Below are 19,589 nucleotides of genomic sequence, written 5' to 3'. Positions count from 1 at the left end.
ACCGTTGTAGAAGTTGCATGAAGAATATTTTTCAAATCGAGAGCATGACGGAATCCTGTCTGGCCGGGAGGGTACATTAAAAACGAAAAAGAGACGCCGACCAGTCCAAACAAAACGTACTGACGTTTCGGCTTCCAGCACAGAGCCTTGCTCACACTGAATGCATCACCAGAAGTGGGTCGTTTAAGTGGGCTTGAGTAATCGCTGCGAAGAGCGTGCGTAGATGGGGTTTAGATTTCCGTCGTTACGATTGACTGTGTTAGGTGTGGTTAGATGTGTTAGATGTGTGGTTAGATGTGTTAGAGGCTTCCGTGCTGGAAGCCGAAACGTCAGTACGTTTTGTTTGGACTGGTCGGCGTCTCTTTTTTGTTCCTAGAATATTTTTCAGCGCAGGCTTGTAGATAGGTTTATAATTACTGCGGCGCAATGAAGGAACGAAGAAACACATATGCAACCATACAATGCCGAACTTTCAACTAGATTTTATTGAAAAATGACGGTTCCTATATACACAAAACAAAGAACATTATGACGTCAAAGTACACCACATTTCTAAAAAGGCTACTTTTTCTTTATCTGAAAGCGATATAGATGGAGAACGCAACTCGCGTAAATGGCCCTGCGGTCTTTTTCACGCGATCGCGAGATAAAACGTTGATTTGCTATTTGCAGGCCCATTCCGGTTCCTGCGGTGTTGCTTTCAGCTTGAGAGCTCACGCTTGCTTTAATTCTAACAATGGTGTTTGTGTGCTTAGTAAAGCAAGAAAAATGGGGAATGCAAAACAACAGTTATCAATTAGGCACATCGTTGGCTAAACCTAATGCAGCATCCCACAATACTCAATCAGACGTACTAGGTTCCGCGCAAACAGAATGACTTCAATGGCAGTGAGCAGTTGGTAATTGTTAATTTTATATGCCACACCAAGTAGACTAATGCTCCAAACCGCAGTCTGTTCTACATTCGCCCGGTCTGAACAATGGTCTTCCCCTCCCCCAAAATACATACTTAAAACTTAAAATGTGCATCGTTTATTCCCGTTAAAGTGACACCGCACTTACAAGAAGAGTTTTCTGACGTCAACTCAACATCGAAGTCACCAAAACGTGCATTTCAGGGCGGCATTCATGCGGGAAGAATTGCTACATTTGAAGGCGTCCACGAAGGCCTCCAAGTGTCTCAGGGGTGCGTTGCAACGCTCGCTCGGTGGACTGGGCGGGGCCATCGCGCCCATGATCTGACTCTCTGGCGATGGCGACCGATGCCCGTCACCAGCCGCTGAGTTTTTGCAGAACTTGAAGCACGACATGACGAAGAAGACCTGCTCTTCGGTCATGTGAGCCGATGGTAGTCTCAGGTTCTCCTTGCTCGCCCCGAAGGCCACGTACGCCGCGTGGAGGCCCACAAGGTCGGCGACGTCCGCCAGTGTTATTGTGCGGTTAACGTCGCCACCAGATTCAGACCCGACGACGGAGGAGCCGCCGGCCATCCGGGACTGTTGCAAGCAACGCACTCGCTCTCCATACTGGGACCAGGCAGCGAGACTCTCGTTTCCTGCCTGGGTGAGCTTGAGGTGGAGTCTGCGGAGGATCTCGTGGGCCACGACGTGTCCGAGGCCAGCATAGTTGGCCGCCACAAGGCTGTCGAAGGCGAACAGAGGCGTAAGCAAGAGTGAACCGGAAACGACGACCTTGTCTTTGAAATACATGGCGTTGGGCGTCTCCAGGGCGCTCAAGACGAGCTCGGAGACGTTTCCCTGCGTGCGCGCTGCCAAGTCGCAAGTCTCGAGCCAAGTCTCAAAGAAGCTGGGGTAGCCGCGCGCGAGTGGGTAGGCCCCGTACATCGCGTCCAGTTGCCGCAGTGTCGTGGCATCCGCGGGGAAATACCTAGGTGCCACGCGCAGAAGCTGAAACTCCGATATCGAGGAACGGGGTAATCCACTCCAGGGGAAGTGTGGGTTGGCCAAGAGGGAGGTGTACGTGGCACGCAGCTGTTGGCTCATAACTATGGCAGCGTTGGTTGCCCAGGGGTCGAGGTTGTCCAGCAGGTATGAGGCGAATGCGGGACCCTACGGGAAATCGACATATATAACTATAACGACCTTTAAATCGATTGTATTTTTTCACCTATGACTTTGGCTTTCTTTCGTAAGGCTAACCTAAACGTTGCATCACGAAATCATTGAAATATAGGTAAGTTTCGAACTAACTATGAAATCCGAAAAAAAAATGAAATCAGAATGGACTACAAGTACCTTGAGATGTACACTCGTTTCCACAAGCGGAGTAAACATTTAGGCAAAAGCAATCCAAGCATTGCAAGAAGTGTGTTACAATTTTGGTTCAGCGAGTTCAAATATTCTGCGGGAGATGTATGATGAACTTTGCATTTTATGCTGTTCAGAAATTTACCTGGCGCATTACAGGAACGAAATCCAGAACCCTTTACAGAAAGTTTTCTATAACATCCAGCGTAAAACCTTGTAAGTAAGCGAAGCAGTTTTCTTGTTAACAGTTTTGCCGTTTTTGAAGTATTTGCGAGATAACCGCCTTGTGTAGAAACCGGCTTACGCTAGATGCAAAATGCCCATAATGAGATCTTACATTTTATTTGTAATAATTTTTTGCTATTGACAAAAAAGTGTTGCAGTCAGTGTAAGTATTTTTTACTGTATTCTGATACTGCCCGAGAAGTCTAATTCCCATGGCTAGCTTTTATAATTAGCCTAATATTTTTGTGACCTACACGGAAGGCCATGCCTTACCGGAATTGCGGAGCGTACAGGTGTTGTTGGCGCTTTTAACAAAGCATCATTTCCTGAATGTAATGGATGCATTGGGAGTTCCGTACTGAATTGCGAGTCAGCGAATTTTTTTTTCAAAATATGCCAGCATATCTGCCTGAGTTTTTTTTCTTCATTGCTCTGTGCCTACTGCTTACAGCACCAATATAAATTCTTTGTGGTGATTTTGGCGTCTGAGTAATAATTTTTATTGGAGGTTTGACGCAGCTAGTGGTTTTAAGCAAGACTGGAGGTGTCAAGTGATTTGTAACCACATCCTCTAGAGAAGGTACCGCCTACCAACAAGCACGGGTCTTTCCTTGAACTCCAGGAATTCTGATTCCAGCTACAAGGAGCCAAGTAATACCCATTTCCGGTGGGAATAGTAACGGCAACCTAATCGTCTTCAAAAATGCTATTCAGGTTACATGACCTGGTGCACATTGAAAATAAATGTAATTAAAAGCATCCTGGTGCGAATCCACCCGTATTGCAATTCGAGTTTTTATGCCATCCGCTTGTAGTTACTTCTTCACTAGTGCAGCTTTCTTACAGTAACACCATCGCTGCTACAAACCTTCCTCTGACGCAGCGTTTATCATCGTGTTTTTCAGTTATTGCATTTCATTCTACCTCATAGTGTGCAATTTGTCACGCAATGCCACATCACAGCTTTAAATAAATCCTGAAGATTCTGTATTTCATGTCCAACAACACAGATTTTCACTCCTTTTCGTGCATTTAAAATCGCTTGCCTCACGCTTTCATTTTCACCTGTGCCATCTCGTTGAAATAACATCACCGCGAATCCTGCCTCCTATTTGTAAGGTTTGGTTGGAAGAGCCTTCCCGTGGAGATCGCACATATCTCTGCGACCGCACACAGTTTCATTTGCCTATTTAGTAAGAACAATTCCTGCCTTATCGCGCACACAGCGCTGCTGTAGTATGACATTTCTATAAATTCCTGTATAACTGGGTTTGATTAAAAAAAGTTGGAAAGCACAGGAATAAGTGAAACAATTCTTTTAAAGCGACAAGTTGCGTAACAGCCGAGAATGTAGGGCATTGTACACTTTTCATTAAAGACAAAAAGGAAAGTTTTCCCATCAAAGGGGCCGCGGAGACAAAATACAAGTTTATTTTACTCTGACGATTTGGCGTTCTACCGTGCCCTCAAAGCTTGACGTGCAGATAACGATGAATTATTCACTAGGGAAATTAAACAATTTCAGCGACCATTAAAATTCTCCTGCTACATCTAATGTGTAAGCAGGTACACCAAACGAAAGGTTAGTGTGTTGACTGAGGCTGCCACTACAGCAGAAACTTTTTTTACCTCGATTACCATCCGTATTCCTAGATAGCGCCGACAATACCACTTCCGCACTTTGTTTGGTTTTGACCGGACTTGTACCTGGCGATTTTTGTTGCAGTTGATAGTAAGCGTTTCGTCTAATATTGAATATGACTTGACAAACAAGAACACGTAGGCGGCAGTGTCGCCTATGCCAGTCCAACGCCGCCTGTATTCACATTGCCTGACGCGTCGCGCGCTTTTCAATGGGAAGGGTAGGGACGCTTAGTTCAGGCACTGATCCGCTATGTGGCGCGTGCCGGCGGACATCTCGCCTTACGTCACTGCTCGCGAGTCGCGAACGCTGCACCCACTTCTACGACGTGTGTCTGTCAGCTTGCCTGTTGGGCTTCAAGGGCCGTTTCGCTTACATCTTAGCCGTGACGGGGCGCTAGTTTTGTGGCGCACCGAGGGATCTCGTTCAACGTGTCGCTCGCTTCATACTTGCTGCATTTTTCCAAAGATAAAGAGGGAGGCGGACTGAAATAGTCTAAGAACATACTGATTGTCGGGTAGACATATAGCTAACAGAAAAATGATATTTTCGGATGGGGCAGCCATTATTTTACTGATAATTTTCTTTCTGGAGTATTTAGAGAAGAAAAAATTGCGTGCACGTTTTTTGTTCAGGCGCTCACTTCTACGATTACTTTCCAATAATATCACGTGCTTGTAAACTTCAGAAAATTATAGGAAACAAAAGGATAAGCAGCTTGGATCCCGCCACGCTGTCTGGGCGCTTCTACAGTACAGTCCTCAATTTTAGAAGTGCGTACCGATGCGGAGTGCGAACAGGGGGGTCAAAACAATACCTAAATGCGGAGGGGATAGAGGGGGGATGCCCCACTCAGAAAATTTCAGGGCCTGTGATCCGAGTAGATAAGCGCGCAAAGCCGGCATCAGCCTGCGGCAGCGCAAGGGATTTTGCTTCGTGACAAAGGAATTTTTATCAGTGACAGACCAAGACAGACAGGCATGGTGAAAAACAAGAAGGCGTAGGAGCGCCGCCTCGGGAACGCTAAACAAACTTTCCACTATTTTGCATAGTTTCCGAGAAGCGGCGCTGGCTGGCGGACACGAAAGCACGTTGGAAGGCTACGGAGCGGGGAAGGGTAGGAGAGAGCAACAGGAGAGTGGCTGTTTGGCCATTTTTCGCTCACGCGTTAGGCACTGTTTATACAGGCGGCGTTGGCCAGTCGAGCAGCGACATGTCGAACGCACTCGCTAAGGCCGGCATGGTGCTCGCCCTACGCAGGTGATTCTATGTTTACGTGTTCGTTTGTAAGGCCGCGTTCAGACTACGTGCGCTACGTATGCATCGTTCGTACGGATCGTAAGCGAAAAACGCAATGAGTTTGTTCAGACTATCACTGCATTGAGCGTAAAGTACACAACGTTTGCTGCCAGCAGGGGCGCAAATGTTGCAGGGTCCGCAACTTTTACAAGCACAGATGCGACTGTTACGGTGGAGCCAATGGGCAGAGCAGTTTCGGTTTTCACTTTCCGGTCACGTGCCTTCCGGCCTCCCCAGATTATTTTTCATCCGCTGACCTTCATCGCAGGCATCCGCCGATGCAACGTAGTAGAACAACGCAGTATCGCCAGTCCTCGGGTTCGCAAAAAGATTGCGGAAATCTCCGTCAACGGCCCTGTTGAGGGAGATTTGACGAACCCACATTGTTCTACGACTCCCGCGTCTGCGTCGGTTAGCGCGTAGACGACGATAAGCTCATTTTGGTCTTGAAAGAGCTTTGGCCCCCCGCTAACAGCCGCTTGCTTATCGGCGCCATGAAGAAAAATGCGAAACGCATGTCTCCAGAGCGGTGATTGGCTGGTCATAAAATACGTATCTTACCAAAGGGCTCAATGTGAAAAAAAAAAAAAAAACAGCATAACCCATGGGTCACTCGGGACATGATCCACGCCAAACGTAAAGTGATTGAAGAAGCGCTTGAAACTAAAACCTGGACACGAAGCACGGAATAATCTTAGAAAAGCCATTGATGACATGAAAACAAAAATTAAAAAAGAAAAAAACTAACTACTTTGAGACAACGCTACCAAACTTTCCAAAAAACTCTCACCTAAAGTTCTGGAATTACCTTGAACCTAAAACCTCCAGCAAAACGTCAACCCCCGAAAAGGAAAGCCAGGCAAACGCAGACTCACTAAATGAATACTTTAAATCTGTATTCACTAAGGATAACCGTAGCTTACCTGAAATGGAATACATTTTCCACAAGCAGATTGACCCATTTACTGTAACCGAGAACGGAATACTTAATATATTGCTTGATCTAGACACAAAAAAAGCTACGGGCCCGGATGATACCCATAATATTTTTCTTGTAAGATACGCGGAACTAATAGTTAAATATTTATGCAATATTTTCAACAAGTCATTATGAACTGGTGTTCTACCACAAGAATGGAAAATTGCCAAGGTTGTCCCAGTGCATAAATCAGAAAATACAGGTGATTTCGCCAACCTTCGTCACATATTATTAACATGCACTGTATGCAAAATACTAGAACACGTCATCCTCAAACACATTACGTCATTTCTCCATAGCTAGAGCATTTTATCGCGGCACCAGCACGGCTTTAGGCAAGGTTTATCTACTGTCACGCAGCTAGTCGAACTAACGCACGATATATCACAGTGTCTTAATAATTAAATCAGAAACAAATTGACCTAATCTTTTTAGACTTTTCGAAAGCCTTCGATACAGTGCCTCATGTAAAGCTGCTACGAAAGTTAGAAAATGTGCTTGGCGACACAGTCCTTGTTACCTGGAATAAATATTACCTAACTAATCACATGCAGTGCGTATAATTCAACAATAAGACATCCGCAATAACCCCAGTATCATCAGGAGTTCCCCAGGGTTCTGTTTTGACCCCTATTCTGTTTCTTATTTTCTATAGTTATGTACTATCAAGGGTACCAGCCAATATAAAACGTTTCGCAGATGATGGTGTGATTTACAGAGCTTAACTCTACAAAACGCCTTGTCGAAGGTATGCGATTGGTGCGAGGAAAATCAAATGTTGCTGAACTCCAAAAAGTGTTCGCTCCTGACTGTAAGCAGAAAAAGAAACATTTCCGACTTCCTTTACAATATCAAAAATAACCCCCTTGCGCATGTAACGGAGCATAAATACCTAGGAGTTACAATAACCACCGATTACAGATGGGAATCGCACATAAACAACATCACGTCTTCTGACAGGCACCACCTTACGTAAAGATATTGGCCTACACGACGTATGTCCGGCCCGTACTTGAATACGCCAATATCGTTTGGGCCCTCTTTACTAAAGAATTGATCAATAAGTTGGAAGATGTCCAAAGAAAAGCGGTAAGGTTTATCTATAGCCGATATAAAATGAGCGACTCTCCGACAGAGCTATTAAAACAAGCTGCCCTATTTACCGTCGATAATGGACGCCAGATAGCTGGATTAAAATTTTTGTTTCACCTCAATTTAGACGCTTCCAACTATATATCCGTTGATCGAACAAAGCTAACCAAACTAACCAAACCTAACCAAACCAAAGGCTAATAGAATACCGGTTCAACGTAGCCTCTGAAGTATGCTTTCTTTCAATTAGCAATAAAGGAACGCTATTCTCTAGGCAACTCAATAACTGGTACCTTGAATTTAACAGTTTTTAAGACTGGTAGAAAAGAAAATTAACACGATGTGATTATAACTTGTTATCACCGTGTGAATGTGTGCATCAACTCTTTTTGTGTATCCTCTTGTCACGAAATCATGAATTTTTGAGAGGTTTGTAATCCCATACGCAGAGGAATCAGTAATCCCGTACGCAGTAATCAGTAATCCCGTATGCAGAGGAATGTTGTAACCTGTATTATCAAATCCTGTATGGTATGCTATTTTTGTAAAATGTATGCGTTCCTTGTGCATATTTGTTGCATGTACAATGTTTCATACTAAATGTCGAGTAGAGTTTATAATGTGCACTATAGTCAACCGATTGTGTAACCCCACAGCGCTGGAAAAATTCTGACATGTACTGTGTATGTGCCCTTCCTGCGAGAATTCCGTGAGGAATTGGCACTATGTTTAAATAAAATAAATAAATGAATGAATAGTCGCTTGCTAGCTGCGTATAGGAACCGGGCGGCCGTTGTATGGCACCACCATCGCTTCAGCGAACAGCGCCGCCCGTGGCGAACCGCTCGTCAGTGGAATGCCGGTGGCGGTCAGCGCAGCGTTATTGTGCATGGCTTTCTGTCGTTTTTCTGCGGTGCGGCTTCATAACCGTACATAACCACAAGGGCTTTTTTCAGATCGGTAATTCTTGACCGTGGATGTGACCTTTACGAGGCATGCCATGTGTGATTTACGCCCATACTCAGTATTTACATATAGCAGACGACGCTGAATGCGCCAAGCTGAAAGTCAACGTGGAAGTGAAAGTCCGTTCCTTCATGCAATTTTTTCATGCCTGCAAGCAGTTTCGCGTATCGAGGAGTATACTGCAACTAAATGCTCCCACAAAGCCGGTGTGTGCCACAGATTCAGGAATGCTGTGGCACTGGCCTTTGGCAGTTGATGACTAAACAGCGCCGTGCACAAGCGAAAAACAAAGTTGGGGGGCTCCTTCTAAGATTTACCTCAAAACAGTAATTGTGATGGACGACGCTTCCGTAGCTTCATTAGTTACGGCTGAAACGTGTTTAATTTCACAGAAATGCTCTTACTACAGTCATCGGGAATCCTTTACAGAATAAATACCGCATGATAGTAGAACGTCATTCCTTGTCGTAGAGAAGCATTGCTTTACAAGAATTGCAATGGTTGCTGGCTAGTTGGTAAATGTTTTTTTCAAAAACCAATTCCTGCGTGGCTGAAGGACGCGAGACAGGAGGTTGCCCGATACCTGTACTCAGTTTCACAACTGGATGCTGCGGTCGATTTACAAGCTGCCACCTCCGCTTGAAAAATCATGCACTACTCCGTCTAGCGACGATGGTGGTTTATCGCAAAGCTTTCTGGTGTGTGTCCTTGGTTGCCTTCTGGGTTTAAACTTTGGCTAGTTGAGCATTGAATCTGACCAGCACGCAGTTTGGTCTTTTGATCGCAGGGTCTTTGACTTTGACCATTTCCCATTAGATTTCGCACGAAAAAAGCATTGCGTTCAACCATCGCAACCATTAGACGGAGGGCTAGATGATTTTGCTGTTTAATTTTGAACTTCCATGCACCCCTCTCTAAGTCTAAACTATAACTATTTCCAGCGTGTCGGAAATGTGTCTGTGGCGGAGGACTCCGGCTGAGGCAACTAATCGCGCGTTTTTGGTGTCTTCGCAAGGCATTACGCGATTTTTTAGGTACTCTGTAAAGAATAATTATGCATTAAAGAACACCGGCTGACGTTAACACTGCCACATTTTTAAACTATTGGTGGCAGTCTTTATTCAACGCAGGTGGTAAAACTGGAAAGGGAGGAGGGATGGTTTGTAGCTTGGGCGGTTGGGTCGGTTAATAACTTTGGCTCTTGATAAAATGACCGCTACAAATGTGGGAGTTCCACTTCGGCACTGAGGCTCTTATGCTATCACAGTGTCTCTCACCAAAACCGAAGGCACAAAGCTCAGGATTAGAGAAAGAAAGTGCAAACGGCCGCAACATTTCTACGGCTACACGGTAATCCATCTCGCACGCACGTGCCTTTCTCTTCAAAGCACACGTATCGAGGTATCCCAGCGCTAAAGCTGGCGTGTAAACCGTAGTCAGTGAAACCAGTGAAGATCATTTAAAGTGGTAGAAATGAATTCTAATATTCCTAATAGTTTTATTCCTACTCAGATCGCGCAGAGCCATGCACAGAGCGCTGCAAAAGCGTCCATGTCATTGTAGCCCATGTAGTATATGTTGCCAAACTTAGAAGCGTCAAAGCAGTTTATGTAGCCGTTAGTACATTTAGGAAGAAATTAATACTAATAATACTACTTTTATTCGTACTCAGAACGGGTGGAGCCAAGCGTAGATCGCTGCAAAAAGCGCTCATGCCATTGTAGCCGATACCTAAATTTAGAAGACTCCGACAAGTTTACGTAGCCGTTACTGCATTTAAGAACGCAACGCCTCTGTCTAGACTTCGCTTCATCTCACACGTCCGCTCACAGCAGCACCAAAACATTCAAAGCACTGAAGCAAACACGACAGAAACAACGGGAGGCTGTGTAGTCCAATGCACCGGCTCATTCCACTAACGAGGGGAACGCCGAGCGGTGGCGCCACCCGTCCAGCTGCCCGGACCCTTTCCAGCAGTTGCGCAGACTGCGATACATACGCCACTTACGACTGATGCGACTGTAGTCTGAACGCGGCCTTACTCGATCCAAACTGTTTTTACTGCGACAAGGAGTCCATCCACGCTAAGCGATTCCCCTGCGAAGACGTGCTAGCCAGCCAAAGGCGGTGGCATCAGAAAAAGGCCTACGCACCCCGAGAGCATGCTGGATGAGGCGCCAGCAGCGGCGGTAGGGCGGCGTGCTGTCTGCCGGCACGCTCGCTTCGGACACCACCGGCGCCATGGTGCGAACAACGTCCCACGACAGCAGCAGCCGCAGCTCCCCTCTCTGCAACGTCGACCGCAGGCCCGACACCAGGGTTCTCACCGAGCCGTTGCCGTAGAAGCGGAGCTCGTCGAACTCCTGCAAGGAAACGCCCCGGTGGGACCTCGGAATAGGGAAACATAAATCGTACCGGTTCCAGGAATGGTTCTAGGAATGGGTGTTGGAGTGAATCTTCCTTTGAAATCAATGCCTATTCTCGCAGCTTTGATGCAGAGTTCGAAGGTGAACTTATACATCGTTCGTTGTTTGGTGGAATACGACTTAGATAAACCTATCGCATACCCTGAAAACCAATTACTATCCCTAACAAAGTGGAAATTTGGGTTTCTTGGTAAAAATAGGAAACAACGCCATGTATGTAAAAATACGAACAGCGAATAAAACTGGCAAAACAAAAAAATAGCAGTGTCTAGGGAAGAGCAAATAAAACTGCCAAAATAACAAAACATTAGCAGTCGCGTAGCCCGGCTATGCCAGGATATACGTAGCGTGAGCTAAGGTTCAACTGGTTATTCATAGCTTTCCTGGTTGTATAGGATTACATTGATTACCATGCTTACTGCTTCTTCAATGATACAAACGCGGTGTACGCATTATGTGGCACATGTATATTCATCAAGCGGCTCCGGCGCAGCGTCACCAATCGCCCTAGAGCTACGCTGGTTCCACAGGCGCACGCCGGTGTTGCTGCGACGCACGAGCCATCGGTTCCACACCCGGCCACCCCTCGCATGATCATCAAGTGGACCGGGCCGCCACGTGCGGAAGGAGGTTGGCGAAGACGCTGGACGCGTGGGTGTGTGAGAGACAGGGTGTCGAACCGAAATTTTTTCGGGTTCGGTTCGGGTTCGGGATCAAGGCTTTCGGGTTCGGTTCGGGTTCAGTTCCGGCGCACCATTCCGTTCCGGTTCGAACCGGTTCGAACCGGTTCAAACGGGTTCGAACGGGTTCGGAGAAAAAAGAGGAGACGTGTTTTTTCCTGTTAATTTTTTTATGTTCGATTTTCGTTTCCTTGTCAGGTTTCTTTGTCAAAAACGAAGCCATAATGTAGGTTTTTTAGATGCGACGCTCAGAGCATCTCTTGTCGGCGGCCCTGTCCTTCCTGCGTGCGTCCGTTGTTGTCCGCGTGCGTCCGTTGTTGTCCGCAGCCACTCTCCCCCTCTCCTCTCCGATAGCGAACACTCTCTCGCGAGGGGCATTGGATTGGATTCGATTGGATGGGCTTGGCTAGCTTGGATTGGATTGGATTGAATTTGGATTGGATTGAATTAAAGTAGATTGTGTTGGATTGTGTTGCGTCATAGCCGCGGCACTCTCTCCGCGGTCTCCTCTCCTTCGGGCGCGCTGCGCATATAACCGGTGTGCCGCTCTCCGGCGGCCGTTCGGTCGACGGTTGGTCTCCGCTTGCGCTTGAACCCCCCTCAGCGTCGCATCACACCAGGGTTCCCGCGAGAGGAGGTGGGCGTAATGTTTTTGTGAAAATGTTTTGTTTTGGCCAAAAATAAGCAACCCTGCAACCCTTTTTTCAATTTTGTTCTAAATCTTGAATGCTTGCAGAAAGTAGTCAACCAACACATCCAGTACTTAGATCAGGGAGTCGGAAAGTCCCTCAGACAAAAAGTGCTGCTCTGTCCCCATCAGATAACTTACAAACTTGCTTGAAATATTTGTCTCTCTTCCCCAGTAATGGCGTTCTTCTACCGCTGGAATGACGTCATTACAGCGATGTAGCGGCTATTTGCCGGCTTTTCTTAAGTTGCGACATTAAAATGAAACCACAAAAGCGAAGCAGAAACGGAAGGCGTTTCTGCTGGGACGAGGAAATCCCGCACTGCTCCTCTGTGCTGGCAATAGCTATAATTTTTGCAGTGCTCCCAGATGCGAAGATAAGAGTGAGAGCGTTGATCTAAAGTGTTGAAGAGTTCCTTTAACTGTAAAATGTACTGCAAAATGTTTTCTAAGGTAGGTCCACGATTACAACATTAACTGAAGCGAAATGAAAAATTCGCTCGGACACATAAGACTCCGTATTTGTATGAATTTGAAAGCCCTGCTTTTTATGGCCGCAAGTTTATTTTTATTGATTTCGTTTCTTTCATTTTTATAATTTAATTTAATTTATTCTTGCTTCATACCACTGCAGTTTTATACCCCGCAGTTGTTTTCTTGAGGAAGAAAATGACGGACGATTACGACACTCGCTAATGCGAAATTTGAGTGCAGCGCGAACTCTAGTCTTCTCGGCGACGGCGCATAGATGCTGTGCCTCAGGAAGTGATCGCGTCATCAGCTAATGCACGACGGCGCGCGGCATACTCTGTCGTTATCTCGTAAGGGGTCGCCCCTGTGAAGCACGTCTCGCACGGTCACGGAATTACGCCCTCCCCCTTAGACTTTCGCCATACTTGCAACCTCCGTTTTCCTGCTAGCTCTATCTTCGGTGGCGTCTTCGTTCTCTTGGTTACAATGAGTCCAACGCTGAGGGACTACGCGAAACCACAGGAGCGGGTGCTTAAGGGCTGCGTTCTAACGCATGACTCTACGTAGCCGCTGTGCAGTCCACTCCCTTCGCCGACAAGTGATGGGCCGCACATCGTCTCCAAATAATGCGTTCTCGCCACTGCCTTCTGGAAGGCAAACAGGTAGCCTCCTGACCAGTGGGCAGCACACGGGTGCCTCCGACGCCTCCCCCTCGGTGCATCTTCACCAGAATCTTCTGGTAATGGGCAGCCTCCCAGCAGACTGCCTATTGCCCTGTCCTACTAAGCAGACGACCCGTCCGTCCACAATAGTTTTAATGCGTACGCCCACAGCAAGGACCGTGCAACCCCCTTCATTTCCACAAAAATACCAATCTCGCGGGAGTTCCACCTGAAATCGCTATAATAGCGTAAATGGAGATAACTAACTGGTCGCACAAAATTTCTGAAAAACTAAAAAATAAAAAAAGTAACCACCGAAACTGGCAAACCGTGTGACACCCTGCATTTCCACAATAATGAGGATTTCAGAAATCTTCCACCTGTAATCGTTATGTAGGGTAGATGGAGATAATTAGTCGAACAAAATCTATAAATGTAAAAAATAAAAATAATGTAAAATAATTGCGGAAACTGGCGAACCATGTAACACCCTGCATTTCTACAATAAGGCAGATTTCGCGAGTTACAAATGTAGTTGTTATAATAGCGTCAATGAAAATAATTGGTCGAACGAAATTTTAAAAAACTATAAAATAAGAAAAATATTAAGCAATTAAGGAAAATGGGAAACCGTATAACTGCCTGAATTTCCACAATAATGGAGGTTTCGAGAATATTCCATTTGTAATTATAGCAGCGTCAATTGAGATAATTGGTCGGACAGGATTTATAAAAACCAAAAAAATTGGCTGTAGAAACTCACACTGAGGACAAGCGGCATAGGAATGCTACGCATTAGTAGATAATTGTTTGAATTTCTACAGAAATTTTTTAGTACCCTGGAGTGTCACCATGGACAGCCTTTTGCGTCTCCGCTGCCTCCCCCCTCCGCCCGCGCGTCTCGTGGAGGGCCACCCCTCGTCCCGAAATCACGCATCCTCGCATGAATCGCCTGCCTGGCAGGCAACCAGGCAGGCAGGTAGTTTACTGGCGAGCGGGCAGTCTTTTTGGCGGGCAGGAGAGCCTGAGCGCCCAACATCTTTTTTGGTTCCACCAAATGTCTAGGCACGCACGCGCGCATGCACCCATGTTTTCGCACAATGAGGCAAATAATTTTGCATTTAAATAAATTGATTGGTCTGCTACGCTTTTCATGTACCCTTGTTTCAACGGCGCTTTAGCTTTTACACGAAATTATTAGCACTGCTAGAAGTCGAAAACAGTCCCGCGTCGGCGTCAACCTCCGACTGTCAAGCGTGGCTGGTGGCGTTTAAAGCGATTTCCTTCTGCTCATCTTTCATATGCTAACGTACCAGTTAGAAAGAAAGAACGGCTTTAATGACTCATTGGACGCCGTGTACAGGACGGCATTGGATAGGGAACCACCGGAGATAGGAACTTGCTAAATGGCACTTCAGCGACAGGTGAGAGCGGTTGGTCTCTACGAAAGATAATATCTGAGTGAAGTCACAAGCAGCAGTAATTATCCGAGAGGGAAAATGAACTTTAAATAAATCGAGGAGAAGTTTCAGAGAGGCGTCCTCATTCAAGGGGTACAGTCGACAGTCGTTTCCATCAAGAGAAACTGACCTTCCAGGCCGGAGCTGGCCAAGGCTTTCTCCCAAATCTCTATGGAAACGTGTAGGTTGGGTGGACCTAGGGTGGACTTGTCGCAGCCACCTACTGTGTGTATGAGATTCCCAGGCTCCCCACAGAAGCGACGAAATGGAGAGAATTGTGTCCCGTCAAAGAGGTGAAGACTGGTGATGTGTGGGAAGGTGTTAATCTGCAGTGCACAGAATAATCTTTCCTGGTTATTCGCTAGCGATTTGTGCGGGAAGGAATACGTTCTACGGGAGAGCCTATAGTGCTAATTAATTTCCTGGTATGTATACAGGATGCATGCGCTCGGGCTCGGCTTCATCAGCGCTGGCTAAGCGGGTCAAATGTCCAGCCACGAGGTTGGTTATCTTGTCTGCCGGCGATGCCAGTATGAGCTGGTGCCCATACAATCCTGGCTGGTCTCGTTGGTGGTCTCTGCTTGTTCATTCGAAGTGTTGTAACATGCAATAGACTGTTGGCAAAGTTGCACCACGCCTGATAAGAGTCTGTTATGAGACTTTTGGCGGCCCTTTGGCTAAGCGCACGTGCTATCGCCTCTTCCTCAGCTTGGAAGGGGCTGTGTTCGGGGGTTGAGATGCTACACCTCTGGAAGGCTGCAGAACGGTAGCACGAAGAAAGAGAATTCATAGTGGTGAAACAGCGCGCAAAAAAAAACAGGACAGAAAGAAGAGGACAACAACATGAGCGCTGTGTTGTTGTCCTCTTCTTTCTGTCCTGTTTTTTTGCGCGCTGTTTCCCCACTATGAATCTGTACCAACTGGCCCAGTTCGCGACACTTTTGAAGAAAGAGAAAGTATCGGAGATTGCTATCAGGTGTTTTTCGCATCAAACCTGTTGATCTTTCCTTTTTTTTTCTTTCAGTTTAGTTGCTTCCTAGTCTTACCTCATATATATACACATTTTGAGACCCTTTTGGTTAATATAAGACATGCATTAGGCAATTATTTTTTAACTTCAGTGCGAGATGTAAATCTTACGCGAGAAATAACATAAGAGCGTAATACGTGCATAAAAAAGGCCTTTTATAGCATTCAGGTGGTCGACACATAACTTTCCGGCTATTTTGTGTGTAAATAAATTTCCTGATTGGTCGAGAAAGAGAACGCTGCAAAATTTGCAAATGCCAAGGACCCCAAATCTATCATGTTTGGTCCAACCCTCTAATCCGCCTTAACTGACCCGCTAATTCCTCTAATCCATATTAATCAACACCGCAGTCCCAGTGATTTACATTAGTTCATTCACTCATCTCACTAAGCCACCCTAGTCTACCCGCTAATCCGCATTAATTGGCTTAAATCCATGCGTCGAAATGCTATCGCATTTACTTTAAAAGTGAAATTGAGAAAGCCCCAATTTTTTTTTTTTCAATTGTCATGTTCTCCTAGGGCAGTAACCAAAGGACACAACGGCACTGTACAAGAAAAAGTGATGGTGACGTAGAGAATTGTGAGTGTTTGTGTCTCAGTGCTGTTTTTATATGCCGTACTTAGCCGGTTCTAACGCGCACCTTTTTTCCGCAAAAATAGGCCGAAAAATCGCATGCGCGTTAGAATCGGATACGAAACCGAAACTGCCAAAACAGCTGTAATTTCGTTCCACCCATCGCCATCACCATCTCAAGATGGCGTCAAAGCTTTAGCAACAATTTTTCGGATCTAGGCGCCTAGGCTTTTCTTTCGGCATAAACACAAATCGTCAAATTATTCCACTTGCGGGCTTGTTAACAGCAATGGCAGCAGACGCAACGAAGGTGCGCCGCTTCCGTGGCTAACGAGCGGCTCCCACGCGTTCACAACGAGCGCTCGGCTGAAGCGTAAATGTAATGGTAAAAATATCTTCGGATGCAAGGTAGGGTACCGGGCTGGAAAACTAGAAATCACAGTTTTGAGGCCCCGGAACCGGTTCGGAACGGTTCCTTCAATTCGTTCCGGTTCGGGTTCAGTTCCAAAATGGCGGAAAAAATACGGTTCCGGTTCAGTTCCGGTTCCGGGCAAAAATTCGGGTTCGGTTCCGGTTTTCGGTTCGGTTCCGGTTCCGGTTCGACACCCTGGTGAGAGACGCCGGGCAGCGAGCAACGTTCTGTGCGCCGTGTGACGTCACTGCTCCTCGCGCATGATCAGTACGGCTCTCCATGAGCCACGCGAAACTGCTCAACCTCGGCCAGTGTAGCTCACGCTACAAAAGCAACTGCAGTTCGTGTTGTTGTCCTTTCTCCGTGCTTACAGTGTGCGCACTGTTTCCACAAGTTTGTAACCGAACTCGTTTTGCAGTACGCGCATCTCAAAGCCCTTTTGCGCATCGAGAAACAGCGCAGTGAGGTTGCGCCGCTGTCTCACCGTCGGCGCGTATAGACGCGGCGAAGACAAGAGTCACTACGGACTCGCATATAAAAGCCCCACACCACGTGAAGCGACGCTGTTTCGCTGCGGGTTTAGGACCCATCGTGCGGTCACTTGGCAAACTACTGCAGACTCCAATTAAGACGAACTGGGTTGAGAAGAACTCTATGGTTATGAGGAACAACACTTTCGCTATCTTGTAACGTCCGCAATACAAAAAAACGTCCGCTGAAGTCGAATTTGTGATAATACGAGTACATTTTCCCGGTCCCTTCGAATCCGTCTTACCGGAGTCTACTGTATGCTTCTACGCGCACCAGAGACGTCCTTTTTCCGGTCGGTGGCTTGTCTCGGTGGCTTGTCTCCGTTGGTTGGTTGGCAAAAACTTTGTTGACAGCCTGCAAAGCTTTCGCTGACCGGGACTGTCACCCGCTTAGGGGCGTCACCGCTGGTCCTCTTCGCCCGTTTGGGGGCGTCGAAGTACTGCCGCTTCACCGCCTCACAGGCCTGCCGGACGGCCCAGAGTTGGTCGTCGAGGCTGGTGCTGCACAAGGCAGCGGACAGTCACTGCGGGAGGGTTCCGGAGTTAGCACCTGCGGATCTTTGGTACAATCCCAGAGCATGTGGGCTAAGGTGGCTACCTCTTTGCGGCAGACTTTACATGTTTTGGTCGTGTAAATTTCCGGATACATTCTGTAATAGGGTGCCGGGCTAGGGTACGTGCGCGTCTGCAGTTGCCTGAGTGCGACAGCCTGTGACCTGTCCAGCTTATCGCTGGGCGGAGGAAAGGTCCGTCGAGCCAAGCGGAATGCCTTGGTGATGTCGTTGTAGGTCGTCATTAGATCTTTGGTGCTGAACCATGGACGGTCGTCGCCGGCGCGGTTTGTTAGCTCGCGCGCCCTGGCGTGTGCCGTCTCGTTGCCATTACGATGGGTCTCGGAGACTTCCCCCATGTGTGCCGGGAACCATTGGAGTCGGGTTTGTGGTTCTTCTTCTCCATGGACTTGGCGTCGGCTTAGGATTCTGGCCGCTCTCGGCGATATCCGTCCTTTGGCGAAGTTCCTAATCGCTTGTCTGGAGTCGCATAGGACCGTTTTGCACGCCGGGTCCGTGAGGGCGAGGGCCACTGCTATTTCCTCCGCTTCTTCTGCATGTTCGCATACCACGCTTGCTGATATAGTTGTCGCCTAGTCTGAATCGACGACCGTCATGGCAAATCGGGAACCTTTCTCGTATTCAGCGGCGTCCACAAATCGCGTACCCAGATCGTTGCCGTGGGCGTTCAGGAGAGCCTTGGCTCGGGCCTCTCTTCTGTCTCGGTTGTACTCCGGATGAACGTTTCTAGGGATCGGATCGACTCTAAGTGTTTGCCGGATGGTGCCTGGGATGGTGACTTTATGTCCCTGCTGTGTGTGGTATCTGACACCAATGGTCTCGAGGATGTGGCGGCCAGCGCTCGTGCCCGACAACCGCTCCAGCTGCGAGGTACGCTGTGCCTCTGCGATTTCATTCAGTGTGTCGTGGATGCCCAGCTGGAACAGGCGGTCCGTGCCGGTGGATTCCGGCAGGCCCAAGGTGATCTTGTAAACCCTACGTATGAGGACGTTGATCTTGTCTTCTTCTTGCCTGTACCAGTTATGAAAGGCCGCGACATAAGCGATGTGGCAGACGACGAACGAGTGGATAAGCCGCGTGATATTTTCCTCCCTCATTCCGCTAATTCTGTTGGTGATTCTCTTGATGAGTCTCGTGGTGTTGGACGTCTTATGCATTACTCTGGTGAAGGGTCCGCCGTTGTGGCCCGTGGCGTCGATTTTTATGCCTAGTACTCTGATTTCTGGGACTGTAGTGATGACCGTGCCGTCGCTCGTGCGTAGACTGATTTCCTCATATTTTCTTTGCGCTTTGAGTTTGCCGCGTTGTGTCGGGCGGTAGAGAAGGAGTTCTGATTTCTTGGGAGAGCACCGCAAACCCGTGCCTTGTAGATGGGTTTCTATTGCGTCAATTGCAGACTGCAGTGTCGACTCGATGTGACCGTCGCTGCCTCTCCACACCCAGAGAGTAATGTCGTCGGCGTATATAGTGTGCCGGACGTCTTCAATGTCTTGCAGCTTCTCTACCACCCCGATCATGACCAGGTTGAAGAGTGTGGGCGAAATGACCGAGTCCTGCGGGGTGCCAGCGCTGCCCAACGTTTGCTCTTCGGGTTGGAGATCTCCTGCCACTA

At 47.4% G+C, this 19,589-nt stretch overlaps 1 protein-coding gene across 1 annotated transcript; it reads right to left on the bottom strand.

Annotated features, from left to right (window-relative positions):
* Positions 1-1,032: 1,032 nt before the first annotated feature.
* On the bottom strand, positions 1,033-18,315 carry LOC144180140 (endothelin-converting enzyme 2-like). Its single transcript, XM_077708532.1, has 4 exons — positions 18,083-18,315; positions 17,780-17,906; positions 10,624-10,833; positions 1,033-2,069 (listed from the first exon to the last, which is right to left on the bottom strand). The coding sequence occupies exons 1-4, from the start codon at positions 18,313-18,315 to the stop codon at positions 1,098-1,100; spliced, it is 1,542 nt and encodes a 513-aa protein (XP_077564658.1). The 3' UTR covers positions 1,033-1,097.
* Positions 18,316-19,589: the final 1,274 nt, after the last annotated feature.

This window comes from Haemaphysalis longicornis, unplaced genomic scaffold, assembly GCF_048455015.1.
Source record: "Haemaphysalis longicornis isolate Haplotype H1 unplaced genomic scaffold, Haemaphysalis longicornis Haplotype H1 scaffold_4, whole genome shotgun sequence".
NCBI classification, from domain to species: domain Eukaryota; kingdom Metazoa; phylum Arthropoda; class Arachnida; order Ixodida; family Ixodidae; genus Haemaphysalis; species Haemaphysalis longicornis.
Note: the sequence above shows the minus strand (reverse complement) of the source record. Positions and strands in the feature narration are given on the sequence as shown.

What these genes read in the sequence shown, in the direction of transcription:
- LOC144180140 (XM_077708532.1), bottom strand. Translation starts at nt 18,315, where the DNA reads ATGGGGGAAGTCTCCGAGACCCATCGTAATGGCAACGAGACGGCACAC. An exon ending in AGGCAACTGCAGACGCGCAC is followed by an intron (nt 17,907 to 18,082) that starts GTACCCTAGCCC and finishes TGCCTTGTGCAG; the next exon opens with CACCAGCCTCGACGACCAAC. An exon ending in TCATCCAGCATGCTCTCGGG is followed by an intron (nt 2,070 to 10,623) that starts GTGCGTAGGCCT and finishes GATTTCCCGTAG; the next exon opens with GGTCCCGCATTCGCCTCATA.